General features: G+C 52.5%; 2 protein-coding genes and 1 pseudogene across 3 annotated transcripts; 1 reads left to right on the top strand and 2 right to left on the bottom strand.

The window, feature by feature from the left end:
• Positions 1–694: 694 nt before the first annotated feature.
• On the top strand, positions 695–1,731 carry PV07_07616 (uncharacterized protein; the record flags this gene model as incomplete). Its single annotated transcript, XM_016394718.1, has 2 exons — positions 695–944; positions 1,028–1,731. Exons 1-2 carry the CDS (start codon positions 875–877, stop codon positions 1,729–1,731), a joined length of 774 nt encoding a protein of 257 aa, XP_016248137.1. The 5' UTR covers positions 695–874.
• A 14,818-nt stretch (positions 1,732–16,549) lies between these two features.
• On the bottom strand, positions 16,550–17,483 carry PV07_07617 (uncharacterized protein; the record flags this gene model as incomplete). Its single annotated transcript, XM_016394719.1, has 1 exon — positions 16,550–17,483. The coding sequence occupies one exon, from the start codon at positions 17,481–17,483 to the stop codon at positions 16,671–16,673; it is 813 nt and encodes a 270-aa protein (XP_016248138.1). The 3' UTR covers positions 16,550–16,670.
• Positions 17,484–18,274: 791 nt separating this feature from the next.
• On the bottom strand, positions 18,275–18,369 carry PV07_07618 (annotated as a pseudogene). Its single transcript has one exon. The product of its transcript is annotated as a tRNA-OTHER (tRNA).
• Positions 18,370–18,457: the final 88 nt, after the last annotated feature.

Below are 18,457 nucleotides of genomic sequence, written 5' to 3' on the forward strand. Positions count from 1 at the left end.
CGAGAGTTGGCCCGACGCGGTCAGAGACCTCCTAAAGTCGACCGAGTTCATTCTCCGATTCGGGCATTTTGATCGTCCCCCACGTGCCCCGGAGCATTGGTACCATGGGAGATGCGTTCTGCTGGGCGACGCAGCACATCCATCAAGCCCGCATCGTGGACAAGGGGCTAACCAGGGACTGGAGGATTGCTGGGTGCTCAATCAATTACTCCCGGGCGCCAACAAGGAGCTGAGCACCGCGGAATTGGCCACGGCCTTTGCGTCGTATGCTGAAAAACGTCAGGCGAGGACGGCAGTCACTGTTCAGGCGGCGAGGGGCCAAGGGACGGAGCGTGTCGCCGCGGGCAAGGAGGCCGGCCTGCTCAGGGACAAGATGACCCGGGAACGGTGGGCTGATCAAGAAGCGGCGCGAGCAACGTACCATGACTTGTGGAAAGAGCCATATTGATGCAGATTCTCGCAATTCGTTCAAACCCTAAGAACTCTGAAATCACCGATTGGATTTATAAGCCTAGAATCTCAGACTCTTCTTTTGGAATATGAGCCACGATATAATTATGCATCTTTGGTGAAAAGGTCGGGCCGGACGACCAATGGGGTGAGCCTCGACCCGGTCCCGGTCTTGAGGGATACTGACGCCGTCGGCCTCGATCATGCTGGTCTAATAATATTCAATGGGTTAAATGAGACACGGGTCTCGCAACGCTCAATTCGCTCGTATGGAAATAAGACTTTCTGGCCAGTTGCGGCGGCTATCTTGCTTTGACCATTCGGACAATCATCTCTCTCTTCGCTTCGAGCGCGGTGACAGCCAGAAAAGCTTCACCATCCAAGGCCTACAAGGTCTAAACCTCTGCTGATCGCGATCGCGAGAATGTCGGGTCAATTGCGATACGTTCAAAGGCTCGCGGGAGCTTCAGTTCTTATCATTGGTGGCTCGTCCGGTAATCTTGTTCCATCTCGACCCGTCGACGCCGCATTTCTTCATCACGTCTCCAGGTGGCTGACCACGCGTTCTTGGGTACAGGTGTTGGGTTTGGTGTAGCTGAAGCCAGTATCGAGCATGGCATGACCGTGCACATCTCGTCTTCGGATACATCAAGGATTGCGGCCAAAGTCGATCAGTTGAAGAGATCCTATCCTGCGGCCCGTGTGAGTGGACACGTGTGCGATCTCGGCACAATCGATACATTGGAGGTCAATGTGAAGAAACTGTTTGGATCGGTGGGCAACGTCGACCATATCGTCTACACCGCTGGTGACGCGCTTGCCGGAGTTGACATCAGGCAGCTCGACGTGGCGACCATCACGAAGCTGGGCACCGTCAGATTCTACGCGCCTTTGCTTGTGGCCAAATATGCGCTTCAACATCTCACCCCGACGCCTTCCAGCAGCATCACACTGACCACCGGGGCCGTGGCGGCGCGACCAATCCCAGATTGGTCTGTTCTCGGTGCGTTTGCGGCGGGTCTACATGGCATGGTGAGAGGTCTCGCGTTGGACCTGAAGCCGATCAGAGTCAACTTGGTCTCCCTGGGGGCTGTTGACACGGAATTCTGGAAAATGCCCGCGGAAGACAAACAAAAGATCTTCAGGATGAGAGAGGGCAAGTCGTTGACGGGCAAGATTGGGCGAGTGGAGGACGTAGCGCAGAGCTACGTCTACCTCATGACGGACCAGAACATCACCGGCACTGTCGTTAGTACTGACAGTGGTATGCTTTTGCTATAAACTTCCAATTCCGACATCATGTTGTGTGGTGGCAGCATGGACGCTCCAAAATCGGGACCGTCTTCTGAAACCCTTTCGCCGCCCGAAGAGTAATCCGATCCTTTGGTGCTGCTGTTCTTTGTACAAGTCACATTAGCAATTGTTTCCTCGTTCCCGAATCCGACAATGGGAAAAAACTGATCAGTGAAAGGTAGGGTGAATATGATGGGGGGTGAACTTGATTCGGCATCCGGTCATGAATGGTCATCCGACCACGAGAATTGGTCGAGCCAGCAGGACAACCGAACACCTTTCATCCAACTCGCCGCCGGTGTTGCTATCTTGTGCCGACGGACGCGCTCCTACCGAACTCTCCCCTGACGGGTGTGCCATCTCGGGCCGACCGACACTAAGCGATGGGCTTGAAAAGTATCATCTGAGAGAGATGGCTCGCGTTGCTCAAAATGACTCCTTTGGAAGCATGTCCAAGCCTTTGTTCCTAGTGAGCCTGATCTCTCTGTTGTGCAAAATTGGAAACTCCGCGCCTCGTCGATGATCCAAAAGGTCGACGATAGCCAATTGCCATGACCAAATTTGACGAGTACAAAGACCGTTACGCCCACTACCATCTTGAACGCACGGACGATGGTATCCTCACCATCCGATTTCACACGCAAGGCAAAGACATTATTTGGGGTCCGAAGCCCGACGATGAGTTGGGCCAACTCTACGCGGATGTGGCCAACGATGTCGACAACAAGGTCGTCATTCTCACCGGCAGTGGGAGTACCTTCATCCACTACGAGGACCTCGCATCGGGAGCAAACGTCTTGCCCGCGTCGGAATGGGGGACACATTTTCACCCCTTTGTCTTGCGTCTCCCGCACAACCACATCGACATTGATTGTCCCATGATTGCTGCGGTTAATGGTCCGGCAACCGTGCACGCGGAACAGGCATTCCTCTGTGACATTGTGCTGGCGTCCGAGACCGCGGCCTTTGGCGATCAACCCCATTTTCCCAATGGCTTGGTGCCGGGCGATGGTGTCCAGGTGATTTGGCCCATGTTGATCGGCATGAACCGTGCCCGCTACCTCATGTACACCGGTCAAATCCTCGATGCCCGAGAGGCTCAAGACTGGGGATTGGTCAACGAGGTCCTACCGCCAGCGGAGCTCCTTCCACGAGCACACAAGTTGGCTCGCCAGCTGTTGCAGGTGCCAGAGCTCACGCGACGCTTGACCCGCCGTACGTTCGGCGCCGTCATCAAGGAGCAATTGAACACCTCACTCCCTTACGGCGCGGCGTTGGAAGGTCTCGCCGCCGCTCATTACTGGCCGCAAACGTACAAGCCCGCCAGACTCCCTCCCAGCGCTCGATTACCTGACTGAAGATGGGATTGTTATGCTTGCAACAACGGGGCAGATGTGGTGGAATAACTCTTGGGAAATGTCATCCATGTTCCTACTAAACTTGTTCGATCCAATTCAGACAGGTCCATGTCTAACAAAAGCTTTCGGACTATGCATATTTAGGTAGTTAAGAGTCGAATGAGATTGCTCATCTGATTCCTTCTACGCCCGGGCTGGGGCCTCTCCCTGACAATACTATGAATTCTTTTGCTTTCGCTTCATCGAAATGGGGGTAAGGGTATGATAAGATTCTAACTTCAGAATAAGGACGATGTAACACTATCTACTAATATACTCTCTAATATTTCAAGCATGAATTTCTAATAAATCTATAAGCGTAGGTTGTCACAGCACTTACTCAGGAGGTTTCCAAAATACTGCCAGTAGCGCCGGCTGTCAGCATCCACTTCGCAGTCGGTGCCTCTCTCGTTTTCTTTCCTCTCCTCAGAACGCTTAGACGTACTGTCTAGATCCTTCAGATAGGAGCACGCCTATAGCTGCCATCTACTTGGTTGGTAACACCCCTGCGCGATTATACTCGATCAGTATCTTACGGCCTTCTCTCATACCGGGGCCCGGGGGACTGGACCCGGTTTCCTCTATTATGTACATCGGACCTCCGCTGTTGAGAGCTGGTCCCATTTTAATCGTCGGGATGGCTTGTTGCTACGCCTCGGGTGCTAAAATGTTTGCGACCGAGGCGTTGTTGCTTCCTCCGGCCTTACAGTCTTTCCAAGTCTCTCCTGTTCTCTCATAAAGGTATGAATAGGGGGTCAGAGGACCACAGACGGATCGAATTCATCCTTCGGATCCGAAGTCTCTCTGGTCTAACTCGGTGTTCGGCTGGGGGTCATCCGATTCGCCCATCAACCTGTCAATCTTCCCTTGACAAATGAGAACTACATCGGCAGTGAGGGTTTCCTAGGAGTTTGGACTAAGGGGGGGTTGGCGAAAACTCTGAGATTCCCTAATGCTCTAATCATGTTCCAGAGAACCACTGAGGATGTTAAGGAGCCTCAGGATCTAGAATCAATTTATGCACATGACCTCGACGAGAGAATCCACCCAATGAACTGTCATGGTTGGACGAGCCACCACGTCGCCATTCAGTCCTGTACAATGCTCAATCTGATCTGCGGCACAATTTGTAGAACAGCAGGCAACAAAGTCTTTGAACTTCTCTTCTCTAAGCATTGATGGCACTGTGTCACAAATTGCCTGCCTGAAGCGGGGTAAAGCACCCATCGAGCGCATTTTCATGTATCCGCTAGCAGGGGGTTCATGGGCCATAAGCATCTCTCATTCCCCTGGCTGCGAACTCTGCCTAATGGCGGCTGGACTCGTCAAAGTGTTAACGTCTGCCTTTTAAACCTCGGCTGCATCTACGACCTCTTCCAAAAGACGATTCACCTTTTTTGGTCCACAAGGCAGACAGACTCGTAGCAACATTTGGATCATGCATCCACCAAAAGTCCCTGTCGCTTGTGTGGCTTGTCGCGAGAAGAAAATACGCTGTAAGTTCGAGTTTTCTGCTTCCATCCGAAGGAAAAGCTGTTCACCAGGCTCGTGGCAAACAGGCCGTGGAGGCTTCCCTTGTGAAAAATGTGTCGTAAGTCGACCTCCGATCCAGATATGCAGGCGGCTGGTTCTTCCTTGACCCAGAGTCTCAGAAAACAATGCTTCGTCCTCCCCGCTCGCCGTCCGAAAAAACACGCCGACAATGACCGCACAGCCATGCTGGAAAGTCGAATGGCGCGAATGGAGACTCTAATACAGTCCCGGCAAGACTCTGCATCATCCAATGCTGGGGTACATCTGGGACCTGACCCAGCGTCTGTTGCCCGAACCAATCCACCAGCAGCCTTGTCGTCGATTGTGGCACTGGATGGAGCGCCGGAAGGGAATGAAAATCTTTCGGCCGATGCAACGTGTTCTCAACGGGTGGCCGTCCATCCCTGGCAGGTGAGCGCCATTTTCATCATTCCTTTCCACCATTCCTGCCCCTCCTGTGAACGCGGGAACCACAATCACCAGACCCCAGGTTCTGATTTTGAAGTCGTCCAGGCTTCCCAGAGTCCGACCACACTCCTGTTTTCCGAGTCTCATTCAAACTGGTCCATAGACCAACAGGCTGTTCAGGACTCGGTGAATGTTCAGGAACAGATTACCATCGCTCCACATAAGGTAGGTTACGAAATCAATCATCCGAATTAGCATCGTGGGGGAACTGATCTAACCAAAACAGGCCAATTGGGAACACATGGGTCAGCTCTGGTGCTTTTGGTTTCTGCCTTTTGCCAGGACCCTAATTGATTTTGCAGGCCCGAGTTCCTGGATCACCATTTGCTCTCCGCCGGGATTGAAATGGGTTGCGGAACGATCAGGGACCAATGCGCTTGCCGAGTGCGCCAAGGACCTCACGTTGAGTTGGTCTCAACGTCTGAAATTCGCCGGGCTTCAACATCGAGACGACTCGTCAGAACCCGACGCTCAGACAGCGTGGCTGTATACCAAGGGTTCCTACCGTTCCTCTCTCGCGTTGTGGTGTGCCTGGACCTAACCTTTGCAGCTTATTTCGAAGACTCTCTCGAGGCCCTCTATGGTGTCGTATACCGTCCCGAGTTCGAAGCGCGGCTCCACGACCACTTGAATTCCCGTGGCATTAATTGCCCAACGTGGCATGCTTTGAGGAATGTCGTGTATGCCACTGGCTGCAGGACGTATCTGGCCAAGCAGAAATCGTCCAACTGGTCCGATGCACAACGACAGTCCTGGGTGTATTTCGAGAATGCCCTTTCCGTCTACGTCGACTTGCTTTACACCCCCTCCGGACTTACTGCTGTTCGCGCTCTGGCGGCAATGGTGGGTCGTGTCGTCTGCAGGAAAAGCGTGTACCATCTTCACGTCTGACCACTGGTGATATCCAGAATCTTCATGTTGAAGGTGCCGGAAACGCGGCTCTCGAGTCGGTCATGTGTGCCAGCGCCGTACGATTGGCGCAGACGAAAGGTCTACACCGAGAACCACCAAGTAGTTGGGGACTCTCACAGGATGAGGCCCTTCATCGCAAGTGGCTGTGGTGGGCGATTTACATTCATGAAAGACAAGTCACTCACCGTTCCGGTCGTCCATCCGTGCGTCCATCGGGAACCCAACCCCCTTTTCTTACGGACCTTGCACTGATATAGCACACAATGCTAGACGATTGATGAAGACAACATCAGCTGTCAGATTCCAACGACTGTTGTCGCTGGCAGTACGATCGATCTCTCGTTTATGACGGCGATGGTGCATCATGCTCGCATCTCAGCACAAATCTGCCGACAGCTTCTTTCCGTGTCCGGCTTTCGACAATCTCCGCCAGTCATTATGGAACGAATGGCCGAGCTAAGCCAGCAATTGGAGACCTGGAAGATCTCCCTTCCTGACCACTTGAAACCTGCCGCCATTGATCCCTCTGCTTTTCGCTCAGTGCGAGAAATGAATCGCACCCTGTGTGTGCACTTTGCCTACTATGGCAGCATCACAGCAATAAATACAATCTTCTTTTATCCATGGATCTCGTATGCTTGCGGCATCGATCCTCGAAATTTGGCGCATACCCACCAGATTGTGGAGAGCACAAAGGTGGTGGCAGAAGCTGCAAGGGACATTATACACGCAACCAGAGTCATCAGCACCGACGCTACTTCGCCACAGTGGTAAGGGATGAAGGTCCCATCCTTGTCAGGCTAGATCATGCTGACCTTTTTTGGTTGTGGAGGCTGGTATTCTACTTTCCCATGGTCGGCTTAATTAACTTGTTTTTATATGTTCTCAAATATCCCAACATTCTCTCGGCTGCTGTCGATGTATCAATCTTGGATATTGCGGTCGGACACTTTGGACATCTGGAAGTGGTCACTGCATTGGAGCTTAGTTACCCGTTTGCCCGAGAGGTTTCCCGAATCGCATACAACACGGTGAAGTACAGCAGAGGGAGTAAGTCTGGCCCCACGAGCCCTGAGACACCAGCAGCGGCAGCAGCAGGCCCGACAGACACGGCTTCCAACAATGCCATGTTTCCTGACATGGTACGTGTTAGTCCTCCATTGCCCATCTTGAGATTTACTCTTACTGAGATCCAAAGATCAATAATGCCGGGGAACCTTTACTCGAGCTGGACACCTTCGACATCTTTGAATTGGACGATCTTCCAGGAGAAGGAGACATGATATATTTCCAGGCCTAGAAAATAACCGCCTAACTTGGCCGTCCATGGTTCAAGATATTTAGGGTTGTGAAGCGGCCCGTGCGGCATTGCGCCACCCTCGATGACAACAGATTGAACCCAGGCCGTCAAGGTTGTGTTAGGGATGCCCGCCGTCCTGATTGGCATTGCCGTAGGAAAATATGCCCGGGCTCCCTTACTTCACATTTCAATCGCACAATGGGACGCTTAGCTAGAGCTAGGTCAGCTAACAGTCTTCAATCTAGACCGACCAAGTCATCGGGCTATGAAGAAAATTGTGAACATTGATAGTGGAAGAACTGAGGTCATACGACGATGCAAGCTCGCCACAGAAGCAAAGAAGCGGAGACAAGGTGGTTTTCTCTAGACACTGCAGAGACTTGAGGAATGTCGAGTATTGTGGCCTTAGTTAGCATTCAAGTGGGGCCAATGCGATATGACAACTTTGCAGCCAGCGCAGCACGCGATGTCGAGGACTGAGACAGACCTGGAATGCTGATGAGGCGTGAAGTACACGTTGGGCACGTCTTCACCACTTTCAGTGAGCGGGCAACAATCACGGCCCCTGGGAGGTTTGGAAGCAGGTTTATTTCGTTCTCGACAAGATTTTACGGACTTGTGGAGGGATTCCGGTGGGAAAAATTTCCTGTCTTCAAACTTAATAGCGTCTTTTTTTTTTAATCTTTTTGTAACAATCTCGACGGTGTGGTCTTGGGGCAGACTTAGGCTGGCTGACCTTGCTCACCATGATTGAAGAATACAGCTCCCAAAGTGCGCTCTGTAAACCCACAGCTTCTGCTTTGTGAGCAGCTTCCTCGTTTCAACCAAACACATCTCATCTCGCTCGTTCTCATAATCAAAGATAAGCTCCGGACAAGCGTACCTGACTCGAATCTTGCTCTGATCTATGACCATAGCACAGCAATCTTTTTCCAAAAGCTGTGCTGGTTGCTTTGTTCCGCCTTCATGTTCTCCATTCTAGTCCATATCTCAGCATCAGCTTCGATTTCGGCCAGATTCGTCGTCAAATCCACGTTGGCCGTCCTATACATCCATGGATCGTTTCTGCCCCAGGTGAATTTGTGTCCGATCCAAAGCAGCACGAAGATCGGTATGCCCAAATAAGTGGTCAAGAAACCGCTTGCCGTGAACCTGCCTGGGTAGAAAACGGTAAAGCCATTCATGAGAAGGAGGAATGCAAAGAAGAACATGCAAATCCACGCTGCGTATGGCTGGATCACTGATCTGTAGGGCACCGTGACGCCCTGTGCATCGCATGCCTTACGAAAGCGGATGTAGACAATGCAGCAGATGAGCCAGGAAGTGAAGCCGGCCGTGTTGGTAAGGTTAATGAACCAATTAAAGACCACTCCCGCCGAAGAACCGCAGTTGAGGTAGGCCAAGAGAGCGAAGCAGCTGCTGGCCAAGACGGCGTAGATGGGCAATCCATAGCGGGTACATCGGGCGAAGATTTTGGGGGCGTCTCCGGCCACCGCCAGCGAGTACAAGGCCCGGCTCGACATGTAGAGATAAGAGTTGCCGGAGGACCACGCACTGGTAAGAATGCCCACATTGATGATGGAGGGCAAGGCTGGGATGCCTGCATTGCGGATAGCAATAACCCATGGTGAGGCGTTGGCATTGCCAGCACCAGAAACGAGACCTTCCGAGTCTGAATTGGTGATGATTCCGATTCCAAGAGCACCAATAACGTAGAAGATGACCAGTCGGATAAAGTAACGATGAGATGCCTGGGGGACGTTCTTGCGAGGGTTTTGCATTTCGCCAGTGGAGAAAATGACCAACTCCGGACCAAAGTAGAAGGAGAACCCCGAGAACACCCAGATGTAGAGGAAGGCGGTGAAGCGGCCGCCGGCACCGTCGACAATGTACGCCTTGACAGCGCCAGGGTTGTTCCAGTAGCGGAATCCAAGTCGGTCATGGTCGGGGCCTCCCCCAAGCATAAGGACAAATGACAGTATCAGGAGGCCAGTGATCATGGCCACCTTGATCCCCGCAAACCAGAACTCGGTCTCGGCGTATATACCAACGGGACACAAGTTGAGTGCCACAATGACAATCAGCATAATGGTGATCCAGACGGCCATGTGGACGTTGTTGGGCCAGTAGCCGATGACAATGCCTGCGGCAGTGACCTCGTAGGCGACGATGATGCCAAATGAGTAGAAGTAGAGCCAGCCAAGGGCAAACCCCAGGGACGGTGAGACGAATCGGTTGCAGAAGCAGGCCATGGAGGCACCTGAGACAGGCAAAAAGGCCGCGACTTCGGCCACGGCCGTGATGACGCCCAACACCAGCAGCGAGATCAGGCTGTAGCAAAGAAACAGAAGACCAGGGCCTCCGATTGCAAGTGCTTGGCCTGATCCAACGAAAAGGCCTGTACCGATAGTTCCTCCGATAGCTATCATTTGAGCGTGGCGAGATTTGATATTTCTTTTGGTGCTGGCGTGCTCGAGTATCTGGAATTGTTCGGCATTGTCCAAGGTGCCAACCTTGCACAGTTCGGCGTCAGCCATGTTCTTGGTGGTGATCTCCTTTCCGGAGGGGGTAGGTTCGCTAGTCATTGTACAGGGCAGCTGTTCCAGCGATACTTCGAAGGCAGAGGTGCTGACATCGAGGAATTTCAGGATGAAGAGAGTCATCGTCTCGGGATGCGTCTATATTCATGTTTTGCGCACACTTACCCCCGAAGCAAAGCAAACCGCCGGGTCCAGCTTCTGCAGCGCATTCAAAGTCATTCGCATGCGACATCGCGATCGTCTTGGTGGATTCTAGCCGTCTCCGCCCCCGCGAAGATTGTTGGCCCAGTCGGGCCCACCTCCAAAGCTTTCCCGATATATATCTGCTTGTCTACCTTGGTTCGCCGGGGAAGTCCAACCCCGGATTGAGTTTGTCTGGATTGGCTTGCGGCAGGTCTTTGCTTCACGTGATCGAGGTGGCCTGCCCTTCCTGGAGAAGGGAGGCCCGAGGCATCTGCCGAACAGGAATGCCAGTAGTGACTATGGCTCCCTTGGGTTGCCACTGTTCTAGACGAGCATTATCCGTCAAAGAGTCTCTTTGCGGGTCGAACAATGTTTCATGATCATTTCTTTCTGGACCTGCCACAAGGCTGAGCCCTCTTAGATTACTTTATAAAAGTCTACCATTCGAGATCCTTAGATTTTGTCGTCCCGAACCAACTGATTTCTACATTTGTCTGTTTTTCGAAGTTCACCATAGTTCGTTGCGAAGAGACCGTGCAACCATGGGCTCTGTCGGCATCCAGCAAGAACAAGTCTACGACGTCCTCATCATTGGGGCTGGTCTCTCCGGACTCTGTAGTCTCTATCATATCCGCCAACGGTTTCCATCGTGGCGTATCAAACTTCTCGAAGCTGGCAGCGACGTTGGGGGTACCTGGTACTGGAATCGCTATCCTGGCGCCCGCTTCGACTGTGAGTCCGTCTCGTACGGGTTTTCATGGGATAAAGGCCTCCTACAGGAATGGCATTGGAAGGAAGAATTCTCCCCACAGCCGGAAACCCTCAAATACATCCAGCGCGTGGCCGAGAGAAATGACCTTCGTAAAGACATCCAATTCGACACCCGGATTCGTTCAGCCTTCTGGGACGATACCAACCATACCTGGCAATTTGTAGACGAATCAGACAGGACATACAGGACGACATTCTTCGTTAGCTGTCTCGGCTTTCTATCTACGCCGACTCTGCCCAATATTCTGGGGATCGACACCTTTCAAGGCAAAAAGTTCCACACATCTCACTGGCCCAAGGAGTTCTGCTTAAGCCGCGACTTGGCCGGGAAACGTATCGGTGTCATCGGTACTGGCGCAACTGGCATCCAGGCCATCACCGAAATAGCAAAGGAACCAAGCATCAAATCTCTTCATGTTTTTCAGCGAACAGCAAACTGGTCCGCTCCCCTGCGAAATTCGGAAGTCACCCCAGAGAAAATGGAGAAATATAAGGCCGAATATGACAGCGTTTTTGAACGTTGTGCATCGACACCAATGTGTTTCCTCCACCAGGCCGACCCACGGAAGTCTGCCGATGTCTCAGATGAGGAGCGACTCGCACTTTGGGAGTCACTGTACGCTAAGCCTGGTTTTGCCAAATGGTTAGGAGCATTTAGCGACACATACACCGATCGCACCGCCAACAAGCTCTACTCGGATTTTATGGCCAACAAGATCAGAGAAAGGGTACACGATCCAGTGGTGGCGGAGAAGCTCATCCCCAAAAACCACGGGTTTGGTACACGACGCGTGCCCTTGGAAAGTGGCTACTTTGAATCATATAACCGGCCAAATGTCCACCTTGTCGATATAAAAGAAAACCCCATCGAAGCCGTGAACCCTCAAGGAATTTTGACCTCCGACGGGCAGCAATATGACCTAGATGTTTTGATCTTTGCCACAGGATTCAACGCCATCACTGGTGCATTCAGCGCTATCGAATGGAGCGCCAAAGACGGTAGACCACTCCTCGGCAACAGCGACACCGAGAAAGGACGGCGAGCCATATGGGTGGATCATAGGCCGCAGACCTTCCTGGGCATCACGGCGCCCGCCATGCCAAACATGCTCATGGTACTCGGGCCGCATCAGCCATTTGGAAATGCTACTCGTAGCATTGAGCATGCCACGCAAGTCGTGACCGATTTGCTACAGCACTGCAAAGATAACAATTACACATATGTCGAGCCGACACCTGAAGCTGTGGAGCAATGGACCGAACACGTCTTTGAGTGCGGCAAAGGGTCATTAGCCAACGAGGTGGACAGCTGGATGACGGGTATCAACACTAATGTTGCCGGAATGCAAACCCGAAGCGTGGCCAGATACGCTGGAAGCGCCCTTGAGTACCGTAGGCGTTGCGCGGCTTCCAAACTTGCTGGATGGAAGGGATTACAATTTGCTTGAGCTTGAGCGGACTTTCATGGCGTGTCGACCTTGTCTGAGAAAGCATGCCTTTCTCCGTCATCGCTTCCATCTTATGTTGTAGTGGTGACAGGATTTACCCAGATAGCTGGAGGTTCGAAGTAAGCTTAGGCTATAGAGAACTTCAACCCATTCAAGAACTTTGTCCATCCCGTTACGATCAACCCCTGCCGTGACAAACAGTGATCAGCCCTTTCATCCTTACAAGGGGTCGAGCTTTCTCTTCTCCTCCAAAAATGTGCTCGAGAAGTTTGAACAACACTGCAGCGAGCGGCGATTATTGTGAGGGGGTTGTCACACTATACAGTTGAAGATCTGATGATATCCGACAAGTTGCTTGATTCCAAGGGTTTGCGTTATAATTCCCTATGTAAATGATGCAGATCACTCGCTCGAGCTGCAGACTGGGCGCCTTTCCAGGTTTTTGAGCGTGGTTAAAGAAGTGACAAATCAACAGATCCAGCCCCCGTCCACATTATATACAGCGCCAGTCACGAAAGATGCCTCGTCGCTTAACAGAAAGGCAATCACGTTGGCCACTTCGACTGGCTCCGCCCTTCTTTTCTGTGCCGTTTGTTGTAAGCCACGTTTCACATCATCTGGATCTTCGCCAGCAGACATTGGAGTGTTGACAGAGCCTGCGAATGCGTGGTCAGCCTGTCTCACCTCCCCCTACGCTGAAATGATGTCTCGAAAGCGTTTCCAGCATAGCTCCAGTAGTCTCAAGAAGTAAATTTGGCACTTACCTGGTGCGACACAATTGATCCTGACGTTGGGGTTCTCTTTTGCTGCTGTTCTTGAAAGCCCGATAACGGCCGCTTTGCTGGCACAGTATGGAGCAACACCGGGTGAGCCCATCTGGCCAAAAGTGCTGGCCGCAGAGACCTGTACGTCAAAAAAGGTCAGCACATGATCCAAATGTGACCGTAAAATGTGCAGCTCCGAGAATTCGCAAGGGAACTGACAATGCTGCCACCTGCTTTAAGCATCTCCCGAATCTCAGCTCTCATGCAGAAAAAGACACCACGCGTGTTCACGGCAAAGTTGAAATCCCACGTCTCGTCAGTTTCTTCGGCGACCGGTTTGGCAGGCGTGATGATGCCGGCCATATTCACAGCGCCATCCAGCTTACCCAGTTTTTGCACCGTGGACGCAATCCAGGCATCGACTGACTGGCTCTCGCGGACGTCAATAACTGTGTACATGTGCTTATCGCTATTTGTCAAAGACCTGGCTGCGGCTTTCACAGCAGCCTCGTTTATGTCTGCCAGAGAAATGATCGCGCCTCGCGATGCCAGGAGCTTTGCAGTCGCCAGGCCCATGCCAGAGGCTGCACCGGTGATTGCAATCTATAAAGGTGAGTAATGCTGGCCGGGGTGCCTATCATGTCGGCCAAGGGCTGGGGGACGCACCACTTTCCCCTCAAACGACGCCATTCTCTAACCTTAGGGGTTCCTTGTCTGTGAGTCTTCTAAAATGATGATTTTGTGTGACGACCCTCCTCTGACCGAATGATGCTCCCGACAGTGACATGTTATCCAAGTAAAGTCTATCGCCAATCAGTCCTGCCGACGCCGATCGAAGGATTAGGGAGATACGAGGGTCGTCGGATACAGGTAAGTATGCCCAAGATGACCTTGCCACCATCTCGAACTCTACGAACTTTCTGCCAAAAAGGAAAGCCATACCCGTGACCCCTCATCATGTGCACGATACGCCCGTTGAGATAGGAAAGTGACCCCTCCAAAGATTCCAGAAAGCCCTCAACTCTTATTTGCGACTTTCCTAATTCCACTCGCCACTCTCCTCAACCATGAATTGATTGTCCGTCCTGGCCATGGCCCCAGGATTAATTCCTCACTCGTGTGCCCTTCTCCGCGCACCGTGATGTCGATCCAACCAGATAGGCAGCAGGCTCCAGATTCGGGCGGTTCCAGAAATCGTTCGTTCAATGGATGCGCCACTGTATGCACGACCCCCGTTCCAAAGCTGCGGTTTTTTTTGTTGTTTTTTAGTTTTGTTTTTACTGATTATTTGAGGCATAGTGTCGCATTCGACATGTCAAATGCGACGAAGGTCGTCCCACATGTTCCATGTGCAAGTATTTTGGGCTAGATTGTGCGGGCTATGAGAAGGGCATCTTTTTCGATTTTGAAACTGCCTCCAACGCTACGGGCGAAGGAATCGCCCGCTTTCGCCGGCCTTTGCTGACCGAGGATGAACGCAAGCGAATGAGTGCATGGCTCGTGTCGAGCGTCCACCCCAAATTGACTTTGCGTGTCCTTTCTCAGATTGACGACGAGTGCGAGCATTCAGCTGCTCAGCAGCAGGTTCAAATTCAGCGCGGTCCGTTCGGCGCGTTCTCATTGAGTCGCCTTCCGTGGATCCGTTCCAACGAGAAGGATACGGGGGAAGAACTACTAGAACAGGGTTCTTCTACGGAAGATTTGGTGCGGCTCAGCGACGAGTGTGTTGTGTCTGACGACGCACCTCTGTCGCCGTGGACCCAAGATCTAGTCCAGGCCATTTTCAGTCAATCCGAGCAGATCTCGGTCCCAGCATCTTCAGACTTTTGGAACACTACCGTGGACTCAAACTGCATTCAGGAGATCTTCGACGACCAGATCCCCATGTCCATGTCTGCAACTCAGGAGGTGTTCAGCACCCCATTGTCATCCGAGACCTACCACTTTCCACACTTCATGCCTGAGGCTCAGCTCAGTCAGTCGATGATAATCCCTTCCATTTCTCCCGTCATAAGTCCTGGTGACACCGTCCCACAGGATGTGGTGACGCTGCTCAAACACTATGCCACAACCGTCATCACGTTGCTAACACCGCTCCGCCACACCAAAACACCATGGCACATCCTCTTCATTCCTCACATCAGACATTGCCTGGCGGCTCTCACCCTCGGCGAGCAATTGGACCATGCTAGCCTGACCGCACTCTATGGAACCTTGGCGATAAGCGCCTTTAGTCTCGGTGGCGTATCTCAGTCTCCAACATGGCATGACAAGGGCAAGGCTTATAAACAACGCGCCCGAGAGCACGCCCGGCTGATGCTGAGAACGGCATATGCTGTTCCCAAAACCGCCAAATACAAGTCCATCTTGATGGCGCTTCTCGCAATGGTACAGCTTTCCATGTTCGTCGGGACTCGCGATCAAACGGACTGTTACCTGTTGGAGGCCGAAAAGTTCATCCGGCTCAAAGGCCTCAACCGCAAAAAGTCCCGCAAGGTTCGATTGCTACATCATTGTTACGTTTTTGAGCGACTATTTCACGAAAGCATTTTCATCTGTGGTGCGAACTCCCCCCAACGTCAACATGTTCGCAAAGCAATCGAGTCGAGTGGGCTGGCGATCCATAGCCGGGACAGTCTCTCCTTCCGCCTCCCGACTTGGACCAATTTGGACGAGGAGTGGTCGATTGTGAAAAGCCAGGAAGCAGGCGAAAATGACCTGCACCTTGAACGGCCTGGGGAGTTCCCGCCGACCCTCTACCCCGAAATCTTCGCCTTCCCGGAGCCCTGGCTACTCGTGCTGTCACTCACCATTCGTCTTGGTAAGGAGAAGGACTATGCCGAGGCCGAGGGGGGGACGGATGCTCTCAGCTTAAAGGACTTTGCCAGTCGCGCAAAAGCCGTTGAACGGCGCCTCTATCGATTACAGAGGCCCACCGACACGGCACATGCTTCCAGCGGCTTACAGTCACCGCGTGATTGGGACGTTCTGAACAATATGCTCGATGCGGTCCAGCAGGCGTTGATCATTTACTTCAACCGACGCATCCACGATTTGGACGCCTCTTTGTTGCAACAGAAGGTGGTCGGGGTGCGAGATTGCCTGCTGCGCTGCGAAATTGCAGATCCGGACGTGGTCCACGGCTCTGCTGGGTTTCTCTGGCCTGCGTTCATAGCAGCATGCGAGGCCGAGGACCCCGAGGTGCAAGTCTCCTTTTCTCATTGGTTCAAAATCTCTGCGCAGCGAAGTGGACTGTCTTGTTTTACCAAGACTCTCCAAAGTATTGAGCAGATCTGGCACGAGAAGCAGACTTCGAGCGGAACGAGCATCACCTGGCTTGACATTATGAAGCAAAAGACTTTGATGCCACACGACCTTTGACGGTTGGAGCGTGGACAACGGTCCTCATCAACGCTGCACCTTCACGAGGGACGGTTGCGGGCGAGAATCTTTCTGGGCCTGGGATGGCTCGTACAATTTACGTGCCCTGATTCGCTCTACCAATCTATCATTCGATTGCACTGGAAAGATCGAGCCCTTGAGAGAGAAATGGTCCGCTGGCTCCAACCATGACCGTGACTACACTTGGCATGAAACCTTCGTCCGTTGCTCTATCGCTCAGTATACCCGCCGTCCACGAAAAGCGTCGTCCCTGTGACAAAGGAGCTTCGTCCTCCCGACAGGTAGACCACCCCGTCAGCTATCTCTTCCGGTCTTCCCATCCGTTGCATAGGGACGGCAGTATCCACCCGCTCCAACATTGCCTGCAGGACAAGCGGCGATTTCGTGGTCATGGGCGTCTCCGTATATCCTGGGCAAATGGCATTGATTCTCAAGCCATCTTTGGCATAATCCTCGGATGCCGTCCGAGTCAGGCCGATGACGCCGTGCTTGGTCGCGGTGTATGCGGTGGACATGGGAATCCCCACTACTCCCTGGATCGACCCGAAGTTGACAATTGACCCGCGCTGCAGCGGACGACCATCGATGTTGGAGAGAATCGGGTCCTGCTTTAACATGATCCGCGCGCTCGCTCTGAGGACGAAGAAAGTTCCCGTCAGATTGATGTCCACAATTCTCTGCCAATCACGCGTTTCCGCAAATGCCGCGCCGCCCTGGTGCTTCATGGCAATTCCCGCGGCGTTGACCACGTAGTCGAGACGGCCGAACTTTGTAGCAACGTCGGTAACGGCTTGGTTCACTTGATCCTCATTCGTGACGTCCACCACGTACGCTTCCACTTGACATCGTCGGGTTTGTTCCGGTGCTGCGTTTTCAACCTCCTTCTGGACCGCCGCCAGTGCATCTTGATTGACGTCCAACAAGGCGATTCCGGCAGCGCCGTCTCTTGCAAACGTCTTGGCACACGCTCTGCCAATGCCGGACGCGGCACCAGTGATCAAGGCGAAGCCTGGCACGTCCATCTCGAGTCAGACTTGCAGGAAAAGCCCGATGCCCGATTTGAAGCTGAAAGAACTGACTCGGCTGGCGAGTGCGCACGGAACTGCTCTTCAAACCCCTGAAAATTTCGTATACAAAATTGACTAGAGATTTCTGAAGATGTCCTTTTGGTCGAGGCCATCTTTTGCAGGCTATTTAATCATGATTCGAGTCTGCGGAGGAGTGCCGCGCGAAAACGGCATTGGCCTGGGGAGACTTGCCTAATCAGTATGTATGAGATCTGGAATGGCCACAAAAGCACGTCATAGAGCATCCAGGTCCCCAGGCGTGCTCTCGACGCGTCACATTGAACACTGATCCACACTCATCGAGCAGGGCGCCAGGCCATGGTCCTTTGGGAATCATCGGTCGAAAGCGTGTGAGGGTTCGCCTTTTCCGGGAGAGACTAGAAGAGCACTAGAGAATGCTCGCTTCCAACGTCCTCGAATATTGTTTGCCTGCCATGCAAGGAGTGCTGGAATCGATGCGTTACACCCGGATGTGACGAGGAATGCACCGACGTATCCGGGGCCAGGACCGTCCGTCCAGGCCAGGAGGCAGAGGCCCAGGATATTCTGTAGGGCGTTGAAGATCAAGGACGGGCTTCGAATGTGATATTTGTCGCCTAACCATCCCTTGGATGACCATCACGCGGTGCGTGAAAGCGTCTGCAGACTTTAATCCAATTCACCAAAAGGGCAATTTACTTATCTACTCCCTACGATGGTGATCTGAACGACACTGGGAAACCAAAAAAAAAAACACAAAAAAGAAATGGTCACTACGAGGGTCGAACTCGCGACCTTGGCGTCAACAGTTTCCAATAGTATTTGGTATTAGCACCACGCTCTAACCAACTGTATTATGATTAGTACTTGTATGCGGGACTCATTGAGCTGTGACTACTAACCTGAGCTAAGCGACCTGCTGGTTCTTGGAAAAGAATTGTGAGACTTTA

Source organism: Cladophialophora immunda (genome assembly GCF_000835495.1).
Source record: "Cladophialophora immunda strain CBS 83496 unplaced genomic scaffold supercont1.4, whole genome shotgun sequence".
NCBI classification, from domain to species: domain Eukaryota; kingdom Fungi; phylum Ascomycota; class Eurotiomycetes; order Chaetothyriales; family Herpotrichiellaceae; genus Cladophialophora; species Cladophialophora immunda.